The sequence below is a fragment of the Dermacentor variabilis genome, chromosome 7 (genome assembly GCF_050947875.1).
Source record: "Dermacentor variabilis isolate Ectoservices chromosome 7, ASM5094787v1, whole genome shotgun sequence".
Lineage (NCBI taxonomy): Eukaryota > Metazoa > Arthropoda > Arachnida > Ixodida > Ixodidae > Dermacentor > Dermacentor variabilis.
In genome coordinates this window covers 144534916-144558228 of record NC_134574.1, presented here as the reverse complement: position 1 = coordinate 144558228, position 23313 = coordinate 144534916, and the positions used below count along the sequence as shown (strand labels likewise).

The 23313-nt window shown below is 49.6% G+C and overlaps 1 protein-coding gene across 1 annotated transcript; it reads right to left on the bottom strand.

Moving 5' to 3' along the window:
• Nucleotides 1-6080: 6080 nt before the first annotated feature.
• On the bottom strand, nucleotides 6081-22756 carry LOC142588060 (uncharacterized). The gene is made up of 6 exons (XM_075699505.1): nucleotides 22219-22756; nucleotides 13288-13441; nucleotides 12207-12297; nucleotides 9954-10083; nucleotides 8033-8127; nucleotides 6081-7131 (listed from the first exon to the last, which is right to left on the bottom strand). Exons 1-6 carry the CDS (start codon nucleotides 22376-22378, stop codon nucleotides 6553-6555), a joined length of 1209 nt encoding a protein of 402 aa, XP_075555620.1. The 5' UTR covers nucleotides 22379-22756; the 3' UTR covers nucleotides 6081-6552.
• Between the last annotated feature and the right edge of the window lie 557 nt (nucleotides 22757-23313).

Genomic DNA, 23313 nt, shown 5'->3' with positions numbered 1-23313 from the left:
AACTCATCTTATGAAAGGAACTCTCTGCATTTTGTGGTTACTATAACCAGCCCTCTTAGAGCGAATATCTTTGTTTGCCTCTAGTGTTCGTGTTCGTCATTGGCGGTCGCCTAGTGGATTTGGGATAGGAAGGAAAAGCCTGCTTGCTCTCCCGAAATCGAGTTACGGGGCGCGTTCGTCGCCGAACGACGACATCGTAGGCCTTTGAGAAGTAGGTGTTAATTTGTGTGTGTAGGTTAAGGTGTAGGAGGTGGAGCACTCGCAAAGAAAACGTGCGGTCGCCCACTGGCTGGTTTGGTCGTCGTTCGCTCGCTTACTCGTTCGTTCAACTATTAGTTCGTTCGACCACTGTGTGTCTTTGAAACACACGTAATGAGACAACAAATGGTGCCTCACTTGAACGGCTGCATCATTTCACTTGCCGCAATTTCGGCCGCGTCTTAGCGCGGCAATTATTTGCGCGGTCATCGCTTCACTGAACTCATATCTCGCAAATGGTATTTCGAAGTGAGCGCAACCGTCCCCAATGCATGCACCTTAGTGCAACTCAGTTAGCGACAAGTAAGGCACTTCGTGAACGGACGAGCTAACGCACGATGATTCGCGATGAGTCACTAACCTGAGAAAAATAATGCACTTGCTTGAACCTGAATGAAGCGCAGTTACCGCATTACCGCTTCGCGAACGAATACTAAAAAAAGCGATTTCATTTTCTATGTACGCAGAATCCCGACTCCATGATCGGCCGCGCGTATTTCTGTCGACTTCGAGGCACGAGAAACATAATAGCACCATCGCCCACCTCTGCGCCTGCTTAGAAGATTGGCAAGCACGCACGCTGGCGGCAATGTAGCTTGTGATACTTTTTCGAACCTTCAGAGCAGCGATCGTTCGCGCCCCCTGTCGGCCTTCGTACGTCATAATTGATATGCGCCGCGAATCCACATGGTAAGGACGGCGTGGATCATTTAGGCTACTCAGGGCCTGCTTGAGGTCAGGATGTTAGCATTCGATCGTAAATGTGTTATTCGTAAGAGCATCTTGCGACACTCACTTGACAAATGTTGCATACCTAATTGTAGCCCATGCAATACATTCGGAGTCGTCATGGCACAGTCTTAGCGCTCGTTAAGATACTTTTAAAAAAGTAATTATCACAACACGAAAGAAAGCTGCCGTCACTGAAATAGTATAGCCGTCCGTATAGAAATTCTATGCTGTATACGAAGTTACTCGGAGCTAGAAAGCCAACGCGAATGCTTAAAGGGACACTAAAGGTTACCAGAAACTCAAGTTAAAGTGGTAGAGCAATGTTCTAGAACGTCTAAGGCGTCAATATAATCGCGAACAGAGCTTTAGTAACCGAGAAATTGAGGTAAATGCATGACACGATTTGAGACCCCCCAGCGACATTCCGGTATACTAGCCCGATGACGAAAGGACTCCTCATAATTTGTGTTACTAATACTCAACTACTCGTATTAAAAATGTCATTTCATTCGATTATAAGACTGAAAAAAATGCTACTTGTCTACGTCTATTCGATTCTAAGAAAAAATAACATTTTGACGTTACCCTTCAGTAATATGGCTGTTCGAAAGGTTTCGTTTTCGCTCGACTCTGCGCGCTCGACTCTGCGCCGCGCACGCTTTGGAGTTTCAGTAGTTTCGTTATCGCGTCGTGCTGTGAGGGTTCTGCTGGCTCGCGAAACTTTCATTTGGAACAAGCAGCGAGAATGCCACGTCCATGTGATGTCGTGGGAAGCCCTCGTTGCTTTCCCGCCCCGGAGAGCCGGTGTCGAGGCCGCCGTCGTAGTACGCAACGACGCCGGCAGTGCGAGCCCTCAGCAGCAGGTCGCGCTCGTCGGTGCTCAAATCGCTGAAGTTGAGCCCACCATCGCGAGCCAATCTGTCGGTGTCAGGGTCCATTGCGACGAGCGTCGAAGTTAGCGTCATAGAATGAAGTACCAGCTTATGGGCGTCTTGCGCTGGAGTTGAGGTATAGTAGCGGCGCCTGGTGGCGGTGCGGGAAACGACATCTGGGTCGTGCCAGCTTGGGTCGTATTGAGCCCTGCTGGCTGTGGCGGAGCACGTTTCTAGGCCAAGTTTTGCGTCGATTCGCACATTTTTATGCCCTGTTGCGAGTGCGAAAAGGCTCGTCGCTTCTCATAGACCACGCCGACCACGCTGCGAGCTCGCCGCAGCCTATAGTTTAACGAAAACGGACTCTCCGTGTGCCGTGGGACGTAATGTGGGACGTAATTCGTTTCTCCTTCCGCTAGCCACCATACTCCCGCTTTCGCTTTGCTGTCGGCCCTGTCTTGGCTCTGTTTCTGGCCGCGCGTTCGCGTTTTGCGCAGAAAAGCCGTAGCGCCGTCTGCGGACGCCGTTCTACTCACCGATGGCGCAACGTCACTATGAGACCATGATGTCAGTACTCCTCGATCGGAGGGCGGGCGATTTGAACTGCGCTAGAGGTACGCGGACGCTTCAGAACGCATTTTCTCTTAAAATAAGTCTCTCCTTGGCACGAAACAAGCGTTTCGAGGTTTTTGTGATGGTATTTCAACAGTCCACGTTGACTTAATAGTAACCTTTAGTGTCCCTTTAAAGCACACCGCCTTGCTATGCGTGCATTCACTCCGCGAATGGTCGTCTGCTGCGCTCAAGCGGTGTAGGCGGCGCCACAGTCGCGGAGGGAGCGTGAAAGAGAGGAGAAATAAGGAGGAGTGTGTCGTTACCTTACGAAGTTTAAAGGGACACTAAAGCGAAACAATAAATCAGTTTAGACCAATGAATCATTGTTTGAGAACCCTGCAGGCAGTCATTAAAAAAAATAGTTTGATTATTAGATGAGAAAATGAAGGTCCAAGTGTCAGTATTTGAATTTCGCGCCGAAACCCCAGCGCCGGTACGTCAGCGTGACGTCAGGGATTCCAAAGTATGTTTTCGCATTTGGGCCGCGTTGGCTGAATAAAGGTTCCCGAAACTTGCCATGTGTAATATTTGGTTCCTTTAGAACACAATGTAGTCAATCTGTACCGCTATATATCATTAGTAGGCCCTAGAAGATGCCATCAAAATCCAAGACGTCACAGCCCCCAGGTGCGGGAACTTAAGTAGGCGTCGCCACCCGTATTTCGTTCTTGCGCTCTTTCTGGCTTACCAAACGTCTTATCGTTGTAAGAGTGGTGTTTTTGGTGTTGTAGAACTGTAATATACTGATGCAGAATAAATCATTTTTCACTTTACTGTCCCTTTAAGAGGTTTTAGCGCCAATCACTTCCCTCCTCCTCTGCTCGGCGCGGCATCGACGGTGGCGCCGCCCATGCTGGCCCTGCCGTAGCAGACGACGGCTAACACGCTACCGGAGGAAATCCGCGGAAAAGTTCGTTCGAGCCCTGCGGAGCAGTTTTTTCAATCGAGATCTTGCTTCGTCAGTCGGTAACTGGCCTTAAGAGTTTCACGTTGGAATTGCGGAAAAAAATAGAGAAAAGTACCATTATTTAAGGCGTAAAGCACGCGCACGTTGAGAGTTCGTGTTGCTGAAACACGACGCATGCACGCGGCGTGCTCAAACACGCGCGTAATTACGAGAGTTTCAGGTTTTGACAGCGTGAAAGTATGTGCAAGTTAAATATACGTGGTAGCGAAGCTTCCATAGGAGCCCATACGTTCAAAACATGGCGGTCCATCGGCGGTTCATGGGGCTTAGCGCCATCTGTATGCGGTGGAAACACTTCCGGCGGAAGAAAAAATATTGTGATGCCATGTCCGTTAAAAGCAGAAGTGACGTCATTTTGTTTTCGAAGGCGCGAAATTTGTTTTGTTGTCCTTCATTTTGAGCTATATATTCAAATGCCCCGCCATTCGACTTGATGGGCGTTTCGAGCTTTCAGCGTGGAAAGCGACGCAGGAAAAGGCCAACCGTACGGTTGTCGAAATCGCATCCCTGCACAGAACATACTTTCTTTGGAGGCCGACGAAAGCTTTAGGTGTATAGAGCGCTGATCCTATCGTCGGATGCCAAGCCCGTCGGCCAGCGCAGTCGCACGAAAACAACGACACAATTATCTGGCGGTCGTAACTCACTACTTTTGACTGAACAGATTAAGAAGCGATGAAGCTACCCGCGTCACCAAATTCAGACAAACTTCGACAAGCAAGAAAGCACAAACTGTGAGGGGGGCGTATTTCAACAGGTGAACTTTACGAGTGCGCCTTTCTGCCTATTTCAAGACGTGCATTGCATTGCGAGTGATAGTGGCGTCAACGCCCCCTGTAGCAGTGGGCGCTGAAAAGAAATGCATTTATTAATAATAATAAATTAAACTTGTATTTTCTTAACTCGTCACGAATATGTAAAATTGACTACGAATTTTATTTTCGTTGAATGAATGTAACTGTGTCTCGTTTGATTTAAAAAAACGAGTTTTTCTTTCCCAATGTTTGTTCCCTCCAAACATAGTCGCGCTTCAATCACTGCTCCCATAACCCCCCATGCTGATGTCGGTGACAATCTGTACTGAACCGCTTTTCGCCCGAAGCTTCGCGACCTATTTGAATCGACCTTGGTATGTGTGCGTGGTTTCGTAGGTTCACATGCAGTGCATATGACGCATGCGATACCCATTTACTCAATCGGACGCATAAAAATGTTAACGTTAAGTAGTCAAAATGTTAATCCTTATCAGCGGGCCTACGGTCCTTTGCGGCCTTTCTCGGCCATTATAATCCAGCACACAAAACGTGCGAGTAGCCTCTGCTCATGCCTCCAATATAGTAGCGGGGCGCTTTGGTAATCGCGACGATAGATTTTTTTTTACAAGTACTGCTCCAGGAGGGCACATGTAACGGCTAACAGAGGCCTCTGGAGAGCACGTGACATTGCAAGTGTTCCCGTTGCCGCTTTGGTACCCTGGATGCGCCGTCAATAATACGAAATAATGACACGTTGTTACAACTAGTAAATAAGATCTAATAAAGAAATACAATTACACCGAGGCGCCAACTTCTGGCGCAGCGCTACCGCGCCCACGCAAGATTTACGAAACGCAACGAGGAATTTACCGGCCCACGTACGACTACGATCAAAGTGCACGTTAAACATCCCCAGGCGACCTAAATAAAGTTATCCGGAACCATCCACTACGACCTCCCTCATAGCTTTAGTCGCTTCGGGATGTTAAAAACGTTAATCACCACAAACCAATTCAATACAAGCGGGCGCACGTTCGAAGCTAAACGACTGCATATGTAAGTCATAGTGAGCCACGCAAGAGTGTCCAGAATGTGCTAACTTCTGGTGGAGCTCAAGATATCGCATGAATAAAGTCCCTTTTATGTCACAGGCCAGCTGCAGATGCGTACACTTTCGCCGCAAGACGAAACTACACGAAACAAAGAGCACATTCGAAAACAAGCGGACTTAAACGCGCTAAAAGTACGCACAGCATGAACACATACACTTTTTCGAAGAGGCAGGCGTGAACTAGGCTCAAAAGAAGACGTGAGGAACCGTGGCACTTCACAAAGCCCTGCGTTTCTTGCCACTTCCTCGAAGTCAGCCCGGCCGATCCTATGTATCCACACTTTTCTTCTTTGTGCGTTGCGCTCGTCATATGGTAAAGAAAGAAGCCTTTTGCCGTCGCCATGTCGGTTGCGGCAACCGAAGGCGCAGCAGCACGGCATCGTAATTGAGTTCTCGTCCCTAACACACTCGATTTGTTCCGCTAACGCACTCTATCAGTCCGTTTGCGCGTACTTTCGTCGCGCAGGGTCAACAATGGCGGTAGGAGCCCGCTGAAAAGAAAAGAATATACAAAAGCGCGTCACCTGCTTCCACGTGACAGATTGGCCAATGGGGGAGCGCAGGAGGAAACGTCGGGGAGCGGGGTGGCTGAAAGATCTAATGGTGCTACTTTTGGAAAATTGCGGGGCTTTAAGCCGCACCCCACTAATCCGCCCACGTTTACCAGCATACCGGACATAGTAGAACGCTTAATTAAAGACATGCTAAGTAAACCTAAGCTATCTAAGAGTGATTATAGAAGAAGATACAAATATACAGACACACTTGAGAATTGGGAGTATATTTTTTTTTTACTGAAAACAAAATGGAGATGAGAGGTTTAGCTTGTCCGGTATTCGGGGCGGAGGCGTAAACGTGAGCGGTCTGCACGGTGGAGCTACCTGGTGGCGCAGAGCTCAAAGAGACAAAAAAAAACTAATATTCCATTAACCAATTGCATTCTACTTCGCTGCTGGTATAAATTTTCGGCACTGACGTAATCCTCTTGCTGCCAAAATTTTACACCCGCAGCAAAGTAAAATACACTTGGCTACTGCGATATTAGCTGCTTCCGTCTGTTTCAGCTCTGCGCCACCAGATGACTGCACCATGCAGACCGCTCCCGTTTACGCCTCCGCCCCAACGCCCCGTCCGCCTGCGTACCCGAATAACGGGCAAGCTAGACCTCTCTAATTTGTAATGAAGACAGCTTCATGGGTACAACATCCACTTGGCCCTTATTCCGATGGGAAACGCTTCTACTCAACGCGCAGCAGTTCCGAACTCGATTTCGTGTAGCACCTCTTGAATCTTCACCAGCGCTAGGCTCCGCTCTCTTGGACCGAAGCTTCGAAGTCTTTCGCGCAGGCTAAGCAGGAACATTGTGTCCGAGTCTCCGGAATCCAAGTGCGGCAACCTGCACTGCGTCGCGACTTCGGCCGCGGCTTTAACTCTCTCCGTCGCCGTCACCAGATGGTGCAGCAAAGCGTTGGTGCTCCTGACGACGTCGTTGTCGTTGCTCCCAGCAGTGCGGTTTCCACCGTCGTCGACGCCAGTACCAACGTCAGGGTCGTCACGGCGCGTTCGCTTGAGAGTCGAATTCGTCGTCGTGCTCGACTTCCGTTTGCGACGCCACGACTGCGCCACCACCGAGGAGTCGTGACGGGCGGAGTTCGCCTCGCCGCTAGGGGCGGAACGGTCGCGAAGTGTGTCGCCACTTCCCGTTTCTTCTTCTGACGTGGCGCAGGAAGGCGGCTCCTGCTTGACGGTCACGAGGTCGAGCGCTCCGGCGGGTGCGCGTTGCGTAGACTCCGAGGGATCTCCGTGTCCCGACGTCGTGCCCTGCGAACGACGACAGGAATTTTTTTTTTATTGTGGATTGGGGAACCGCCTATCGCGCCCGATGGTGTCGCATTGATGGCGGTATACGATAGCTGTAGAGGTAGTGCATCATGTTAGACGGGGTACCTCTCTCTCTCTCTCTCTCTCTAATGTCTACTTTTCTCATTCAAAGATGAAATGCAGGGAGCGCTCTAATTAGGCCTAGGACTCTCGAATGAAATGCATGTTCCACAGCAAGCATAATATTGCAAGTTGCACCAACGGGGGAAGTGCTTTAAACCTTGTACCGTTGTTGTGCAGTATGAATAGGGTCGTGCACAGCATTTGCTATAAACATGCAAACATGCACTTTATATAACTAGATCTTTGGCTTATAAGACTGCGAAAAAAAATGGGGAGCTTCGTGCTGACTATATTTTTGTACTTTTGTGCCACGTTCTCGTAAAAATTTTGTGAAAACAGTTTTCTTTGACAAGCGACGAGCTGAAGCCAGTGCCACATAGAGGCGCCAATCTCTCTCATTACATCATGGCAATAAAATAAAATAAAGGGGGGAGGGGTCGTCTTTGCGAAGTCCGCAATCTCGAAACTTTGCAATGCCAAAGTTTTTACTGTAAATGTTCAACTGATCTGAATGTTTGAACATGTATACATGTACAGGCAATGCTCGAACTACAATACTGCACAAAAGACGACACTTTCAGAACAATAATACGATCAGAACCGATACGAAAGGTTAGGATCAGAGCACTTGCTTTTCTGCACCTGCAGCATATGGCGTTACCGAGTGGGCACATAGAATCGTAAGGAACCCTGTGGACGTAGCTAAAGGGTATGTTCACCTTCGTTCCACGCCAAAGGCTCACTGCACGACACCACATGAAAAACGACTGCCACTTACGCAGTTAGTTGAGTCCCCGAGGTCTATCGATGGCGGTTGATCAGGGATGATGATTTCGTCCGGAGATGGCATATTCACCATTGACAGGAGGACACCTGGACACGGGAGTGGGGTTTAATTCAGGAGGACCACCCCCAGGACGGTTTATAAGCGGAACGAATTTCCGGGACAGAAAGCACAGTTTACAGGACCACCATATGAAGACACGGAATGAACTATAGCACTATACTATAGAGGCCCGCAAGAGTTTATTTCCCGCTCTGCACGCAAAGCCGCCAAACAAAAAAAATTATGGGGTTTTACGTGCCAAAACCACTTTCTGATTATGAGGCACTCCGTAGTGGGGGGACTCCGGAAATTTCGACCACCTGGGGTTCTTTAACGTGCACCTAAATCTAAGTACACGGGTGTTTTCGCATTTCGCCCCCATCGAAATGCGGCCGCCGTGACCGGGGATGCCGCCAAACAAGGAGGCACTGTTTAAAAAAACTACCGCGAACCAAATATCAGAGAGTTTTTAGCGCATCCAGTATTCCGGCATACGCGGGCGGTTCGGGCGCGGATTGCCGGATGGGCGGGGGCGTAAAGGTTAGATGATGATGATGATTTAGAGGCGTCCCTTTTGAAACGGATCGGTGACAAATAGTCACCTAGCCAGCTCGAGTTGATCAAGTATGATATATACATGCTTTTCATTCTAGCATTCTTGCTTACAGAGTTGGGTTCTCGATGGAATATGCGTTACCATAATCAGCCGAAGCGAGTGAAATGAACGATCGTTCACTGCACGGAACCAAAGTTCGGGCTGCGTTTATTTCGAGGGAAAAAAAACATATTTGGCAGACTCAACAGTAGTTGGCGTATACGTAATGCGGCGCATTCGTGATTTGTAGACAACGGTTTGTACGAATAATGTAACTTGTCTAGCGAACGGTTACTTAGAGACTATAGGCTGTAGTGTTTACATTTACAATAAGCAAGACAGAATGCAATGACAAGATGTAGCATTGAAAGCAAACTAAAAAACCTGTGGAACATACCTAGGCGGCACCCAGTGGTGCTAACCCCGTCGCCCCTGCTGCGTGTGCGTAATTTTAGACAGCACTATAACCGGGATCGGCCCACGAAAACAGCGAGATGGCGCTGCGCTATCGCGGGGATCGGCCCACGAAAAGCCACGTGACACCCCGCCCTTCCACCCGTCCGCAAGGAAGTTGTCGTACAGGCGCGGCCACTGCTAGAGGGAACACGAGAGCCCGCCCGCAGAGCTTCGCGGAGCGCCACCACCGGCGCCTCTTGAAGTCTTGGCAGACGGCTCATCGCAGCGATCGTAGCAGGCGATTCCCCGGGCATTTTTCCAATCGCTTTGATTGCGCCTGCGCCGCAAGACTTCACGAGGCGCCGGTGGGGGGGGGGGGGGGGGAGGGGGCAATCCGCGGAGCGATTCCACAGGCTCATGAGTACCCACTAGCAGTGGCCGCGCCTGTACTCAAAGAAGAATGCTTCGCATTAAAATCCTTACTTTGAGACCAAAGTTATGCGCGCGTTTATTATGCGAGTGTTTCCACGCAACCACATTAATAAAACTGAAATGAAGGCGTAACACTATATTTATATATGTGGTAGCTAGGCTAGCATGTTGGCGCCTACGTCCTGGATTTTCATATCAACACTCGGTATTCGAAGCGCACTTCACGACTGTTTCTTTGATGATGCGACGGTCTAGAGCGAATTAGCGTAAATCTTCACAAAGGCCGTCAGCAAGACTATGCTTAAACCATACAGTTCTGTACGGGTCCAAATTTACAGCCGGGTCGAACTTTACATCGTCGCTTAGCTCAGAGTTAAATTTGGATGGAACTGAAGGCAGTACGTATTCCTAACGTGCTACTGGTCGCAGAGAGTCGTCGTACACACTCACTCTGCGTGATGGCGTCGGGGTGCAGGATGACGCACTCCGATCCCGCGTCGTAGTCGGCGGCCACGACCGCCCCTTTGTCCCGTTCGCCTGCCGAGGTCTGCAGCAGCTGGACGGCTTGAAGCTGCACTGGCTGCGCATGCGCGAGCACAAACACATCGACACAGGATCGACACAACTGGGCGAGCTAGCACCCTCGCCTGGTTAAGAAAGCAGCGCGAATCAGACCAGACGAAGATTGCGTTACCACACGCGTGACACGACAAAACAAGAACACAGCAGAAGGCGCGCACAGTCCTGGCGCTAACTGCGTGCATTTATATTGACGCGCATTCGCCTTTTATACGCAGATAAAGAACAAGACTATGGGCACGTTACACCTCCGAAAGATGACCAAAAAAAAAGCACTTGTGGCATTTTCATCGCTCAGACATCTCAACGTTCTTACACAGTCAAGAGAAGTCAATTTGTTTACTTGTGAGGTTATGGAATGGGCTGCTTATGCAATTACCTTTCTAACTGTCAATCTGAAAGGCTCATATCTCCCCTCGGTGCTTTATCTGGGTGCCTGAAGAGCGTTTTACACTGTGGAAACACAGGGTTACATTTGCACCGTCTACAATGAAAGGCAATATCTACAGAGATGGCAAGCTTGGCCACATTGCTGCTGCGCTCAATCTATCGTTGATACGTCTGCCTGACTGTTTGATGTATCAATTTCCACATACGTTCATCGTGCCGAGTAAACAAGTAGCGGCGCACATGTAACGCACTGGTTCTTGCGCTTAGTCGCGCGCCCTTGCTGCCCCCGCATTGTACAGTTTACGCAACGACTTCTTTCATCTTGGTCTGACACTGCAATTTCAATGCGTGCAACAAAAGTATTGTTGGAGTTTCTGCAGGACACCAAGCTCGACGAGCGGCTCTAGCGAGGCAACTGTCTCATGTACATAAGCACTCACCACTTCTCTTATCATCATCATCCATTCCAATACTTTCACTCCCCTTCCCTCTTCCCCAGTGCAGAGTAGCAGACTAGAGCGCACTAGCTCAGGTCGACCTCTCTGTCTTTCCTATCAATAAATTCTATTCATTCATTCATTGTTGTTCTCCCAAGTTTTGTGTCTTTCGCGCTGCTTTCCTCGTGAGACTGACACACATTCACGTGGGACTGATTGTGTAATATAGGGCTGCACACTATTGGTTTGATGCCATGTTGTCGTTCGGCGACTATGTTCGGCCACAGGTGGTCGGTAAAAGGAGACACTTAACTCACTATGGAGCGTCGTATGCGAAGCTTCCACAGTGAGCCACGTTTAGATCGATCTCGCCTCCCCTTGCCCACTTGCACCAACAGGCTTCGAGCCATCGTGTGGTACATGTACTCTCTCTCTCTCTCTCTCATTCTGTTGTGACTGTGTAAGGAACAATGCGGGTTCCATTTTGTGGGTCTCACGACGTGAACGTGCTTCGAGTGTCCGCATAATTGCCATTACGGAAAGGTAGTGCACAAAACACTCCGTAATATTGGGCGGATTGTACATCCGTTGCCCTCTCTTTTTTTCCCTTCCCTACCCCCTGATTCCCAGTTCTTTGCTTTCCTTTATCTCTGCGTCTGAGCATACATATGCCGGCTTGCTGAAGGCAGGCTCGCTCTAGCTTAATAGAGCAACGGGGGAAAGTCTTTTGTAAAGTTTCCAATGTGAGCTGAATGTTAAAGAGCACGCACAGACGGGCTACACTTGAACTACATTTGTACACAAAGATAAGGCGCTTTATAGAACAATGATACGAACAGAACCGATATGAAATGTTAATATCAGGGCACTTTTTTTCGCAACTTCGGCATATAGCGTTAAGGGATTGACGTAGTAGTTCTACGGAAACCCGCAAGGTGGAGAGAAGTAATGAATAAAGGGAAAATCAGACATCCACCCGTTCGTAGCAATTGCTACAAAGCAATTACTTTGTAGCAATTACTACGAACGGGTGGATGTCTGATTTTCCCTTTATTCAGCGTTAAGGGATGGTGGGCTCATATCTAAAAATCCGGCTAATTTGTCGTAAAAAGAACCCTGGAATTGTCCGCACCTAGCTCTACATAAAGCCTGTTCCTGCAATAAGGGTTTGATGAATTATGGTTCAGCTCAACGTCACAAGGTGGCGCCACCGGTTATGCGTATAGCGCATGCGCACAGGCTAACAAACCTATCTGATCACGTGTCACGCAACTGTAACGGAGCCAGCATGACTTACCTGCACAGACTGCACGGCCTGCGAGGTTCCCCGCTGGCCACCGACGACGACGGCTTTCTTCTCGGAACCCGCGGCATCGCTGAGGCTCTGCCTGCAAGTTGAGGGGAAAGAGTGAGACATGATTCTGGTTCCTGCAGTTTAGAAAACCCAGGTTTCTATTGAATGCAGCACATTTCATTCGAAGGGTGCAGCAGTTGGATATAACGAGAGCAGTTGCGCATTTTGCATATACTTGCACAATGGAACAATCAGAGTTGGCTCAAACATAAATAAAGGTTCTTCTTAATATTCACCTCGATATTTAAGATGTGCTTAGCTTGCCGTATGCGTTCTTCCTTTGACACAATGGTTCGAAACAACGAGGTAGGGGTGCGCGAATATTCTAAATTATTTCGAAATGCGAATCAAATAGTCTTTGCATTTCGATTCGAGAATCCACTGTTCGAAGTTGCCGAATGTTCGTTTCTTTCGAATACTGCAACGGACGAGAACAGTTCTTGCTGTCTGGAGGGAGGAAGACTGATGCAAGCGGGTGCTCTTCTGAGCGATCCTGGCGCAGGAGAACAGCGGTAATTGTTGCCCAGACGATCCGGAACGTTCCTGGACAAATACGCGGAGGAGCTATATAGGTCACTTACGCGCGACAGTTACCAGCCCTTGAGTAAGTACGCCTCGCCTTCGGCAGCTTACGTCCCGATTTAGACAAAGCAATTTATTATTTCCCGAATCTCACCTTGTTCGAATTCTTACAAAACGATTTACGGTGCTATACTGCTAATACGCTTAGCTCCTTCAACGAGCGATACACGCTACTTTACTATTCGATCACGCCTACTAGCGTACACGTTAGCAGGAGTGAGGCGACGAAAGGAGTGTCACACGGCGCACTTTTGATCACTTTTGATCGCGATCAAGCCCGATCCGGACCGACTTTCTCGGTCGCGATTGGTTCCTTTGCGCAAGCTGCGCGAGGGAGCCAATCGCGGTCCAGGATGTTGATCCCGATTGGGCACGATCGCGATAGAAAGTGGCCGTGTGACACCGGTGAAAAAAAAAATGGCTCTCCCCTTCCCCGGCTTACCGGGTCTGGTAGGCCCTGACGAGGAAGCCGAGGTGCTTGTAGAGGCCCCACTTGACGAGACGGTCATCCTCGGTCTCCGACTGCAGCTTGGACAGCCGCTCCTCGCGCACGAACCGGTCCCGCACGCTCCGCCATTGCCTCTTGCAGGCCGAAGCTGCACGGGGAATAGAAGAAACGCGAAGACGTTTTGTAGGCGAAAGATGTCCCCGCGGCTGCAATGTTGCGGTACACCCGAGAGGTACCGAATAATACTGAAGATTAATCGCGGCTCCCATATACAATGCAGGTTGAATAGCGCGCTCTTGTCGACGTTTAGGAGGAGGAACAAACTTTATTTGTAAAGAAGAAATGAGCTGAAGGTGTAGTCGTCCGAGGTGGGCAGCGTCCCTATAGTCCAGGATGCCGTGAGCCTGGAACGATAGCTCTAGCCCTGCTCGCGCAACGATGCTGGTCTTCAGGGCTCGGGCTTGTCAGCTGGGCCTCCCTCCAGTTGGTCCGGTTGTGTGTGGTATCGACGGGCTGTGCCCACACTCCCGTACCGTGTGCTAGAGGGTTTGTGTCGGGCTGGTGTCTCTAGAGACGCTGTTACCGATCCTATAGTTGGTAATTGAGGATCGCTCCACGACGTCGGTTGGTGGTGCTGTGCCGCGTTGGGCACGTCAGTAACCCTTCTTGTTGGTTGCACGGTAGCTTCAGGCCACGTGCGGAGCGTTGAAGTCACCCACCGCGAGGACTTCTTGACCCTTGGTGACTTTCTTTCTTCGCTTTTCTCGGGAACTTGTCCAAGTCGACGCGTAGAGCAAAAATTAAATAATATAGCACCCCCGCCTCCTTACACACGTCGCGCAAGTGAAAAAAAAAAAACATTATAGATTCAAGCGCGAGCCTGGGCAAGAAGTACAGGAAGAACGAGAAACAACAACAAGAAGTATATGACGAAGTGTGTGGTGAAGTTCAGTGTTTGACGGAAGTCCGTCTGGTCGGGATGAAACATGGTGAAAAGGTAGACAAAACCCGGGGCACTACGCCGACCAAAGTAAAATTTAAAAGAAAGGAAGACGTTTCGGCTCCCACACGGGAGCCTTGTTCACAGGTAAAAGAAACAAAGGCGTTCGAACAGCTCGTTTAAATAGTCCTGAACACGTGACGCAGGCAGCGCGCATTCACTGACCGCGGATTGCCATCGCGCCTGTTCAGAGTGTGTGGCGTAGTCTGAATTACGAGCGACTCAAGATAAAGGCGTCGCGATGGCCCCTTTTCCCTGGAAAGGGAAAATCATACATGCACTGACAATGTATGGTTGTCAATGCACGTATGATGTCAATGCGAAAGAAATGCATTAGGTCGCACCTCTTCGACGTCCCGGGTCCATGATTTAAACCGCGTTCACCGCATTGCAAAGTTCAGGAGATCACTCGACGCACTTCCTGTCTCTTGCAGGAGCGAAGTGCAAGCGACGTTGGTTCGGAGTAGACGGCCGTCAGTTGCACTATGCGTATACATGTTATAAAGAATTCGATAATTATACGCCGATTGGCTTGGTTTCAGTGTTGTATAACATATTCACCGGGAAGATAATTTCCAACTTAATCAGGGCAACACTTCAATCAACCAGAGAAGAAACTTGCATCAGGAAGGGATATTCTACAACGAACCGCATCTATGTGATCAGTCGAGTAACTGAGAAATCTGCGGAGTACAATCAACATCTCCGTATGGCTTTCATAAATTATGAAAAGGTATTTAATTCAGTACAGATACCAGCAGTCGTGGAGGCATTGCGTAATCAAGGAGTACAGGAGGCATACGTGAATATCGCGGGAAATATATACAAAGATTCCACAGCTACCTTGGTTCTCCACAAGAAAAGTAGAAAATTACCTATCAGGAAAGGAGTCGGGCAATTCTCTGCGTGCTTAGAATATGTATGGAAGCTTTCAGACAGGAAAGGCTTAAAAGTGAGAGTCAGCGGCGAATATCTAAACAACCTTCGGTTTGCAGATGACATTGTCCTGTTCAGCAACACTGGGGGTAAACTGGAACAAATGATTGAGGTCCTTAACCGCAAAGTGTAAGAGTATGGTTGCATGCAGAAGACAAAGATGATGTTCAATAGCCTGGCAAGGGAACAAGAATTCACTATCGCCAGTCAGCCTATAGTCTGTGAAGGAGAACGTTTACCTAAGTCAATTACTCGCAGGGGACCCTGAGAAGGAAATCTACAGATGAATAGAAATGGGTTGTAGTGCATACGGCAGACATTACCGAATTCTGACTAGAAGCTTACCACAGTCGTTGAACAGAAAAGTGTAGATTATACCGGTGCTAACATACGGGGCAGAAACTTTCAGAGGTCAACAAAGAACGGCGCCCCGTCTTGTAGTGCTTACACCGGACGGCGGCAATGCGGGCAAACGTACCGCGCAGGCAAAGTGAACGGCGCTTATATTTTTTTGCCCGCTTGCTAGCGACAATCTCGCTCACTATCGCAGTTCTCGATTACGTGGCCGGACACAGATGCGTTCACTTGAGAACGTCACCCGGATATAGTCCAGCGCGACGCGAAAGCGCGCCACAGTTTAAGGCGCGTATGTATTCCGACCTAGCCTGAGTGCGCGCACACGCTATAACGTCACGTTGGCACCGGCGCAGCCACACGGCCAACGCGCCCGACGTCGAGATGGCTCTGGCTCCATATGCGCGCGTTGGTCGCGCCGACCCACAATGCATTGCGCGAGAAAACAAAAATTATGCAGATCCCACGCACTATATGGGAATCGATGTACGTAAAACTTTCCGTGCTCGATCACTTGATTGACGATAGTCAGCGGTGATGTTGACGGCTAAAGCTTAATTCCTTCAACGTATAGGCCAACACCAGAGTGGTGAGTTGATGTTAAACGTTACCTTGCGTGCACCACTTCTGTTTGTCGGCGTAGTACACAGAACACGCAAGGAGAGGTGTTTGCTTCAGGCATTGTTGTGCGCCATACTTTAAAACCTCCGAGAGGGTTGTGCGTTGTCATTGCCTCACATGGCACATCGCATTGTGGCAAAAGTATTAAACTTGAATTAGATTATGGGGCTGTACGTGCCAAAACCACACTCGGATTATGAGGCACGCCGTATAGTGGCGGACTCCGGATTAATTTTTGGACACTGTGGTGTTCTTTAACGTATCCCAAAAATATAAAGCACGAGACACACGGTACGATTCGGCGTCCGATCCGACGTGCGGCGCTGCATGCTCCAGCATGCGGCGCCGAGCGGCGCGTAAGCTCCGCCCAGATCCAGCCCCCCAGCTTGACTTCCATATATCCTCGTCGAGAAACGCAATATAAACTACTCCGCGCAACACTGCTTCGCTTTAGCGCGAACGCTGTCAATAAAATTATGCCCCTGCGAGTGACTGAACACTTCACGACGGCGCGTTGTCCACTGACGGCTCCGCTAACAGCCAGCTATAGGGTATAGCTAGGCCTAGATAGGCCTAGCTAGGCGGACGCCGCGGCCGACGGCGCTTACGGTCCAACCCGAGCTCGTCGAAGAGCGCTTATTCAGGGTGTCTACCAAGCGGACATTTCCACATTCCCTGAGCTTTCCAGGTTTTCCCTGAGCCCCTTTGCAAGATTCCCTGAATGAGCCAGAACTTTGTTTTATATCAAGACGGTCTGACACCATGTTGCTTGATGCTGTCGCTCTCTAGTAAGCATGTTAAAAAAAATGATTTAATCCAGTTTAAATAGTAAGGAATAACAGCTATTTTATTCAAAAAGAAAACAAAAAGAAGGTGATATTAAAGTGCACAGCGGAAAAATTGGTAAAACCCATTCCGAATAGAGTCGGACATCTTCAAATACGAATGAAAAGGAGATGCATACAGAAGTAAATGTTTTCGGATATGCGCTATTTCTATCTATATATATATATATATATATATATATATATATATATATATATATATATATATATATATATATATATATATATATATATATATATATATATATATATACTGATAGCAAGCTCATCGGTATGAGGGCTGAACTGTGTCACAACTATGGTTCTCTATCAGCAGCTGGGAAGTCAACCTCACCTGTCCTGACATACTCTCAGCCCGTACACAACATCTCAGTGTTGGGTTTCACTGCTTTAAAGAGTTTATTTTGGTTTGAATGAGGGACACCTGCATCTCGGCGTCAGCCAACACTGTTTTTTGAGCTCAAGCTCCTTCAAACGGCACGCTTCCTTTCTCGTTAATTCCTCACTGCGTCGGTCCTTTCTGTTCTCATCCTCCTTCCGCCACGCATGCGCTCCATGGATCGTTTGAAGCATCTGTTTGGTCAGTTGTACAGTCAACGGCCCATTTTTCGGACTCCCTGTGGGCTGCGAAAACATCCGAAAAATCGGGCAGTCCGAAAAAAATGAATGCATGTCTTTAACTGCCCTTGACTCTTTTGTTACGACGCATATTAAAACCGATCACAGGGGACTGATTCTTTAGATCGCTGATTTCGACATGTTGGAGCCGTTTCATATCCACTTCATGCCATCCAGTAGTTAGTACAGGCACTGAACTTTCAGAATCAGTTAAAATGTTTCGTGCTCCGGTGTGTTGTGATTTTCGATGGACCTTTTTGCGAACGAATGCGCGTATGCTGTAGCGAAAAGAGGAGTGGCCGTCACCTCCTGCCGCGCTTGAGAAAAAAATCATGTCGCTCACGATTACACTGCACTGGCATCAAAATTTTGTAATCGAATGACTCCCAGTAAGTCAAGAATTAAATTACATAGCCGGCTTTGCCGTCCGACAATGCTGAGCGATGATAATTAACCGAAAATGAGGCCAGCTGTTTACTATAGTGAGCTTTGGTTTGGAGTCCGAGTCGTTTTATTCCACCGAAGTGTATTTCTGAAGGTCCGCCGCATGTCTAGCACGTGGACCTGGCATTTTCAACCAGTTTCCAAGAGCATCGGTTTCGCTTCTCTCGTAAAATTCAGGCAAGGGGCGCATGCCGGTGTCACTGCGCAGTTATTGTAAGTGGATCCCATGTCGTCTAGGCCCTCGTCGGGGCGCGCGAGCGCCCAACTGCAGGCATAAATAAAGTTGGCTCCAATCCAATCCAAGTCGTCATCCCGCGCGGCTGAGCCGCGAGAAAAGCGTCATGCTCGAAACTATATACTGCACCCACACTTGAATTTAGTGATGAGGACGCGAGTTACGATTCCGAAGATGGCAGCAAAGCGGATTCAAGCTCAGACGGCTACGATGTTCTGAGTCGGCATATGGGACATCTGCAACTGTTCACTGGCGAGTTTAGGTTACGGCCTCGGGCGGTCTCCTTCCTTGCGCGTACTTGTCTTCCGATCTTCTTGCACAACCTGAGAGCTCTTCCGATTATCTTCAGAAGTATATACTTCGCTTGGCTATGATGTGCTGCCATCGGCAGCCAAGAGACTTCTGTTCACGCCAAGAAGGCCACCCGTAGCACATCTCGGGCCCAGCACTGCGGATCAGCGCAAGACAGGTTTGCAAAGGCGTGGGATTTTTTTTTTCTACTCTTCATTTCTGCAGACGTGATAAAGACAACCTGCGAAAATGCAAGCAGATATGCTTGGATGCATAATCTTGTAGTTGCCCGGCTACGCGGGGAGCAATTGGTCCTGGAAGAGGTGCATGACTATAGAGGAACTGGTGAAGTACGTTCCCTGGACTTCTCATCGGACCATCCTCAGAAGATGCCGAAAAGACGAAACTGCAAAATGCGCTACGAGGCCCGCAAAGATGAACAAATACCAGACTTTTCGTGAGAAAAGTGCGGAGTGCACCTATGCTTCACAAAATCCACGAACTGCGTCCCCACATGGCATGAGCGATGAACTGGTTTTAGTTCCTTTTTTTTTTTTGTATCCGAAGAACAGCGGTGTACTGAGCATTTATTTTTTCAGACACCATTTCTGGGTTATTTATCTTTCAAATGTATATTCGGAATTTCCTTTGATATTGATGTTTTAGCGGATATGGTTTTTTAATGTTGTTTTTATCAACTGGAAGCAAAAATGGCGCTTTCTATAATTTTTATGTCTTACCTAAATATTTTTTTGTTTGGAAACGTATGTTTTTGGAAAGAGAATTTCATTATGCATAACATGCTATGCAGCAATGTGTACTGGAATATTATTTGTAGTGGTAAATATTTTTTTCTGAGACCTATAAAAAACTACCATTTTCTCGCGGTAACGAAAGAGTTAAGGGCTCAAATTGCCACAGGCACGTCCGAAAAAGCTCTTAAGGCCTGCCAGTACACGTATTAGGCATATCGGTGCTCGTACTGTGACAGGAGACGAAGGTGCACGCGTGTATGATTAAGGAATACTCTGTGTGTCCCGTGACAATTTCCCCTTCCCAGACTTATCCTTCCCCGCGTAACATTGCTGTACTGAGGCGAAGCTAACTTTCGGAGATTGGCATTACGCAACGCACTGTGCTTTGCGAGCTTCGAAGCCAATCGCGAGGATTACAAAGGCAGAGTCGGTGCCATTGCTGACAGCGGCGAATTCTTTCAATGAAAAACACGGCACCGCATGGCAAGAAGTTAGCGAACGTAGAAGCAGCTAGGATTAACGTTGCGCGGTGGTGGCTACGGCTACCAGCGGATCTGCGTGCGACAGCACAGGTACGTGGCGGCGAGATAATCAAAATGGCGGCGGCGGTGGCTTATTAATGCCATTTCAGAACTGCAGTCAGGGCAACATACATTGAGTCTGTGGAGTACGTGGTGGTGCTGCGAAGGCGTGCGAATTATTGGGCATGTCCGAAAAATCGGTCATTAACTACTCTGGCAATACCTCGTGCCGATGACACGGCGTCAATGGCGATTCGTTGCGATTCCTCTGTTACTGGAGCCAGCATTAACACGAATTTCGTTCCCTTTCAATAAAATTCCAGCTAATTTTCCCTGGTAGAAACAAATTCCCTGAGTATTTCCAGACTATTCAATTTCCCTGAGAATTCCCGGTTGGTAGACACCCTGTGATTTTTGCCAAAACAATTAACACTGTACGCTTAGGTAGCCCGTAATTAAATACAATTGGTTTACCCGACGCAGTCGTTGCGAAGGGCAAACGTGGCGAACGTGCAAGCGAAGCGAGCAGCCTCGCTCAGACGGTCGGAGTGTGCTGTGTGCCCGCGAAATGCCCTCGCGTCGCGGCTCCCGATCGCGCCAGCAGCTTAGTACTAGTGTACTAGGCGCTGCTTTGCATAACAGGCACACGTTCGAGATAATTTTACTGAACTGGAAACTATTTCGTGTCCGAAACAAACTGCAGCAGGCAAGAAAAAAAGACTGCTAGAAACCGGCCAGCCAGCGCCGCCTCCGCGGAGGGAACGTCACATGCCAGCCGCGCTGCCATTGGCTGCGGCCAGACGACGGTGCGGTTGTCGGACGCCCGATCCGGCGCTTCGGCACGGCAAAACACCTCGATTCCGGTTGCCGTTCCGGCGCGTCGGACGCCGGATCGGACCGTGTGCCTCCCGCTTAAGTGCACGTGCGTTTTCTATTTCGCCCCCGTCGAAATGCGGCTGCCGCGATTCGGATCAAGTCCACGACGTTTAGCAATGCCATAGCCGCAAAGCTAACGCGGCGGGCACAGAACTGTTGATTTGACGGTCGAACGCTTCCGTAGTGTCGCCTGGACCCTGCAGTGCGCTTTAATTAATGCGGCTCTGTTTCCGCACGCCCTGCGTAAGCTGCCCCCTTGACATATTTGCATGGCGTTTATTTTTCAGAAATAGCAGCAACGTACTGTACCGTGCCTTGAACTTAAGCCTATCCTGTTTCCCCGCAACCGCTGTCGTATAGTAGAAGGGTTTCCTTGCCTTCACACGTCAGCTCCCCCACCTCTCTTAAACGCGAGTGTCCGACTTGGAAAAATGCTGCGCACGCAGCGTACCTCTACAAATGGTTAGTATAGACTATCTACAGCACGGTTTATGCCGACGACCTAAAAGAAGACTGCCACGATGACTGCGCGCTGCAGCAACGACGTTTTATCGCTGGGCCGAGAAATCAATTATCAGTTGGGCGAAGAGTTCTCTTTCTTTTTTTTTTGGGGGGGGGAGAGGGCTCGCTTCTGATATAACGACAAACGGCGTCGAGTTCTGACGTCATCGATATCGCGTCGTTCGGGTCAGGAACCACAGATTCGAGAACCGTCAAGTTGTGCCGACGTCGAAAGGGTACCTACGGCTAGGCAGTCAATCGAAGCGCCGTGAATGAAGAACGTTACTACTGCAGGAGAGGCTGCTGCGCACAAGGTCGCGGGATCGAATCACGGCCATCGGCGGCTGCATTTCGATGGGGGCGAAATGCGAAAACACCCGCGCACTTAGATTTACGTGCACGTTAAAGAACCCCGGGTGGTCGAAATTTCCGGAGTCCTCCACTACGGCGTGCCTCATAATCAGTAAGTGGTTTTGGCACGTAAAACCCCATAATTTATATTTATACTGCAGGAGAGAGGCCACACTGTGACATAAAGTTGTGAACACAGCTGGCTGGGTGAGTTCTATGGAGCTTAATGCTGCGCTTAACACACGTGGACGACAACAGAACGGAAAGACGACACGCATATATCGCGTCTTCTGCGTGTGTAGGCGCGTATATATGACACTGTTTCGCCCACGTTTGTTTTAACGCGACAAGCGCTTGATTATAACGTCGTCGCAGTCGCACCGTTCGTGCCACGAGCGTTCATCGTCGCGCTGGCGTCGACGTCTCGCGTTCCCACTAGCCGACGCGGGGCGGATCACTCGTCCGCAATTAAACGGTGTCTCCTCTGGCACGTGTATACATTCGCAGCAACAACAACGAAAAGGAAAACCAACGCCTACGAGCGAGTGAGGGTACGACGAGACAAGCGTATACTCACGTGTAGAGTCCATGGCTTTCGCGATGGCCTTCCAGGCCTGCGACCGCTTGAAGAAGTCCCTCTGTTCTCGATGGCCGGGGTCGTAGAGCAGCGGGTGCTTCTCCACTTCGGCGATCAGCGACTCCAAGTCGATCATGCCGGCCGTGTAGAACGCCACCATGCCGCAGCCGTCGCGCTGGCAGCGTAGAGTGCGAGAGAACGTGGGGTCTCTAACAGCGGAGCGCGCCGACGATGGCGAAGGGCCAGCGCTCGAACCGCGACGACGCGCAGGCGACGTCGTAGCCTTCTTGATGCCGCGGCGAGCGGAAGCCCGTCTCCCTATCTTCGAAAATGCCACCGCGTTCTTCCTGCGTCGCGCGGCACTGCGCTCGCCTCGGCGATCCACCGTGTCGGCAGCCCCGCCTCGAGAAAACGCGCACGGCACACGAAAACGCGGCGAAAATGCGACTGAGCTCGACACTTTTCTTCGCGCCCCCACGAAAGCTCCCGCGGCAGCGGCAGCCAACAGCAACACACACAGCGGCAGCGGTGCGAACGACGCGCCGCTACGCAGCGCAGCGGCTCGCGCGAGTTGCCATGGTAACGCGAGGGAACGTGTGCAAGAGGCGTGCGCTTGCCTGCTCTCGGTTTGCAGCTTCCGACCGGTCTACTCTAGGTTGCCGCTTTTTCTGCGCTAGCTGGGTTGGTGCCGCCATGCAAGGGGTACTGGGAGGGGGGGCGTACCTCCTTTCCTGCGGCTTCTCTCTCTCTCTCTCATTGCGGGAGGGAAGCGTTTCGCGCTGCCTGCCCCTCCGGTGGCATTGATCGCCTCCACGTCTTGCGGCGCGCGCTTTGCGCTGGGGAAAGGCTCTTTACGGCAGCTGTTGCTGCTCCGTTCGCGCGCTTTCGGGTTTGAATCACTGATCCTGCGCATATCATGAGAAGCCAACAAACACTGACACCAAGGACAACATAGGGGAAATTACTTGTGCTTAATAAATGGAATGAAGAAACGATAAATTGATGGAAATGAAAGTGGATGAAAAAACAACTTGCCGCAGGTGGGAAGCGAACCCACAACCTTCGCATTTAGCGTGCGATGCTCTACCAATTGAG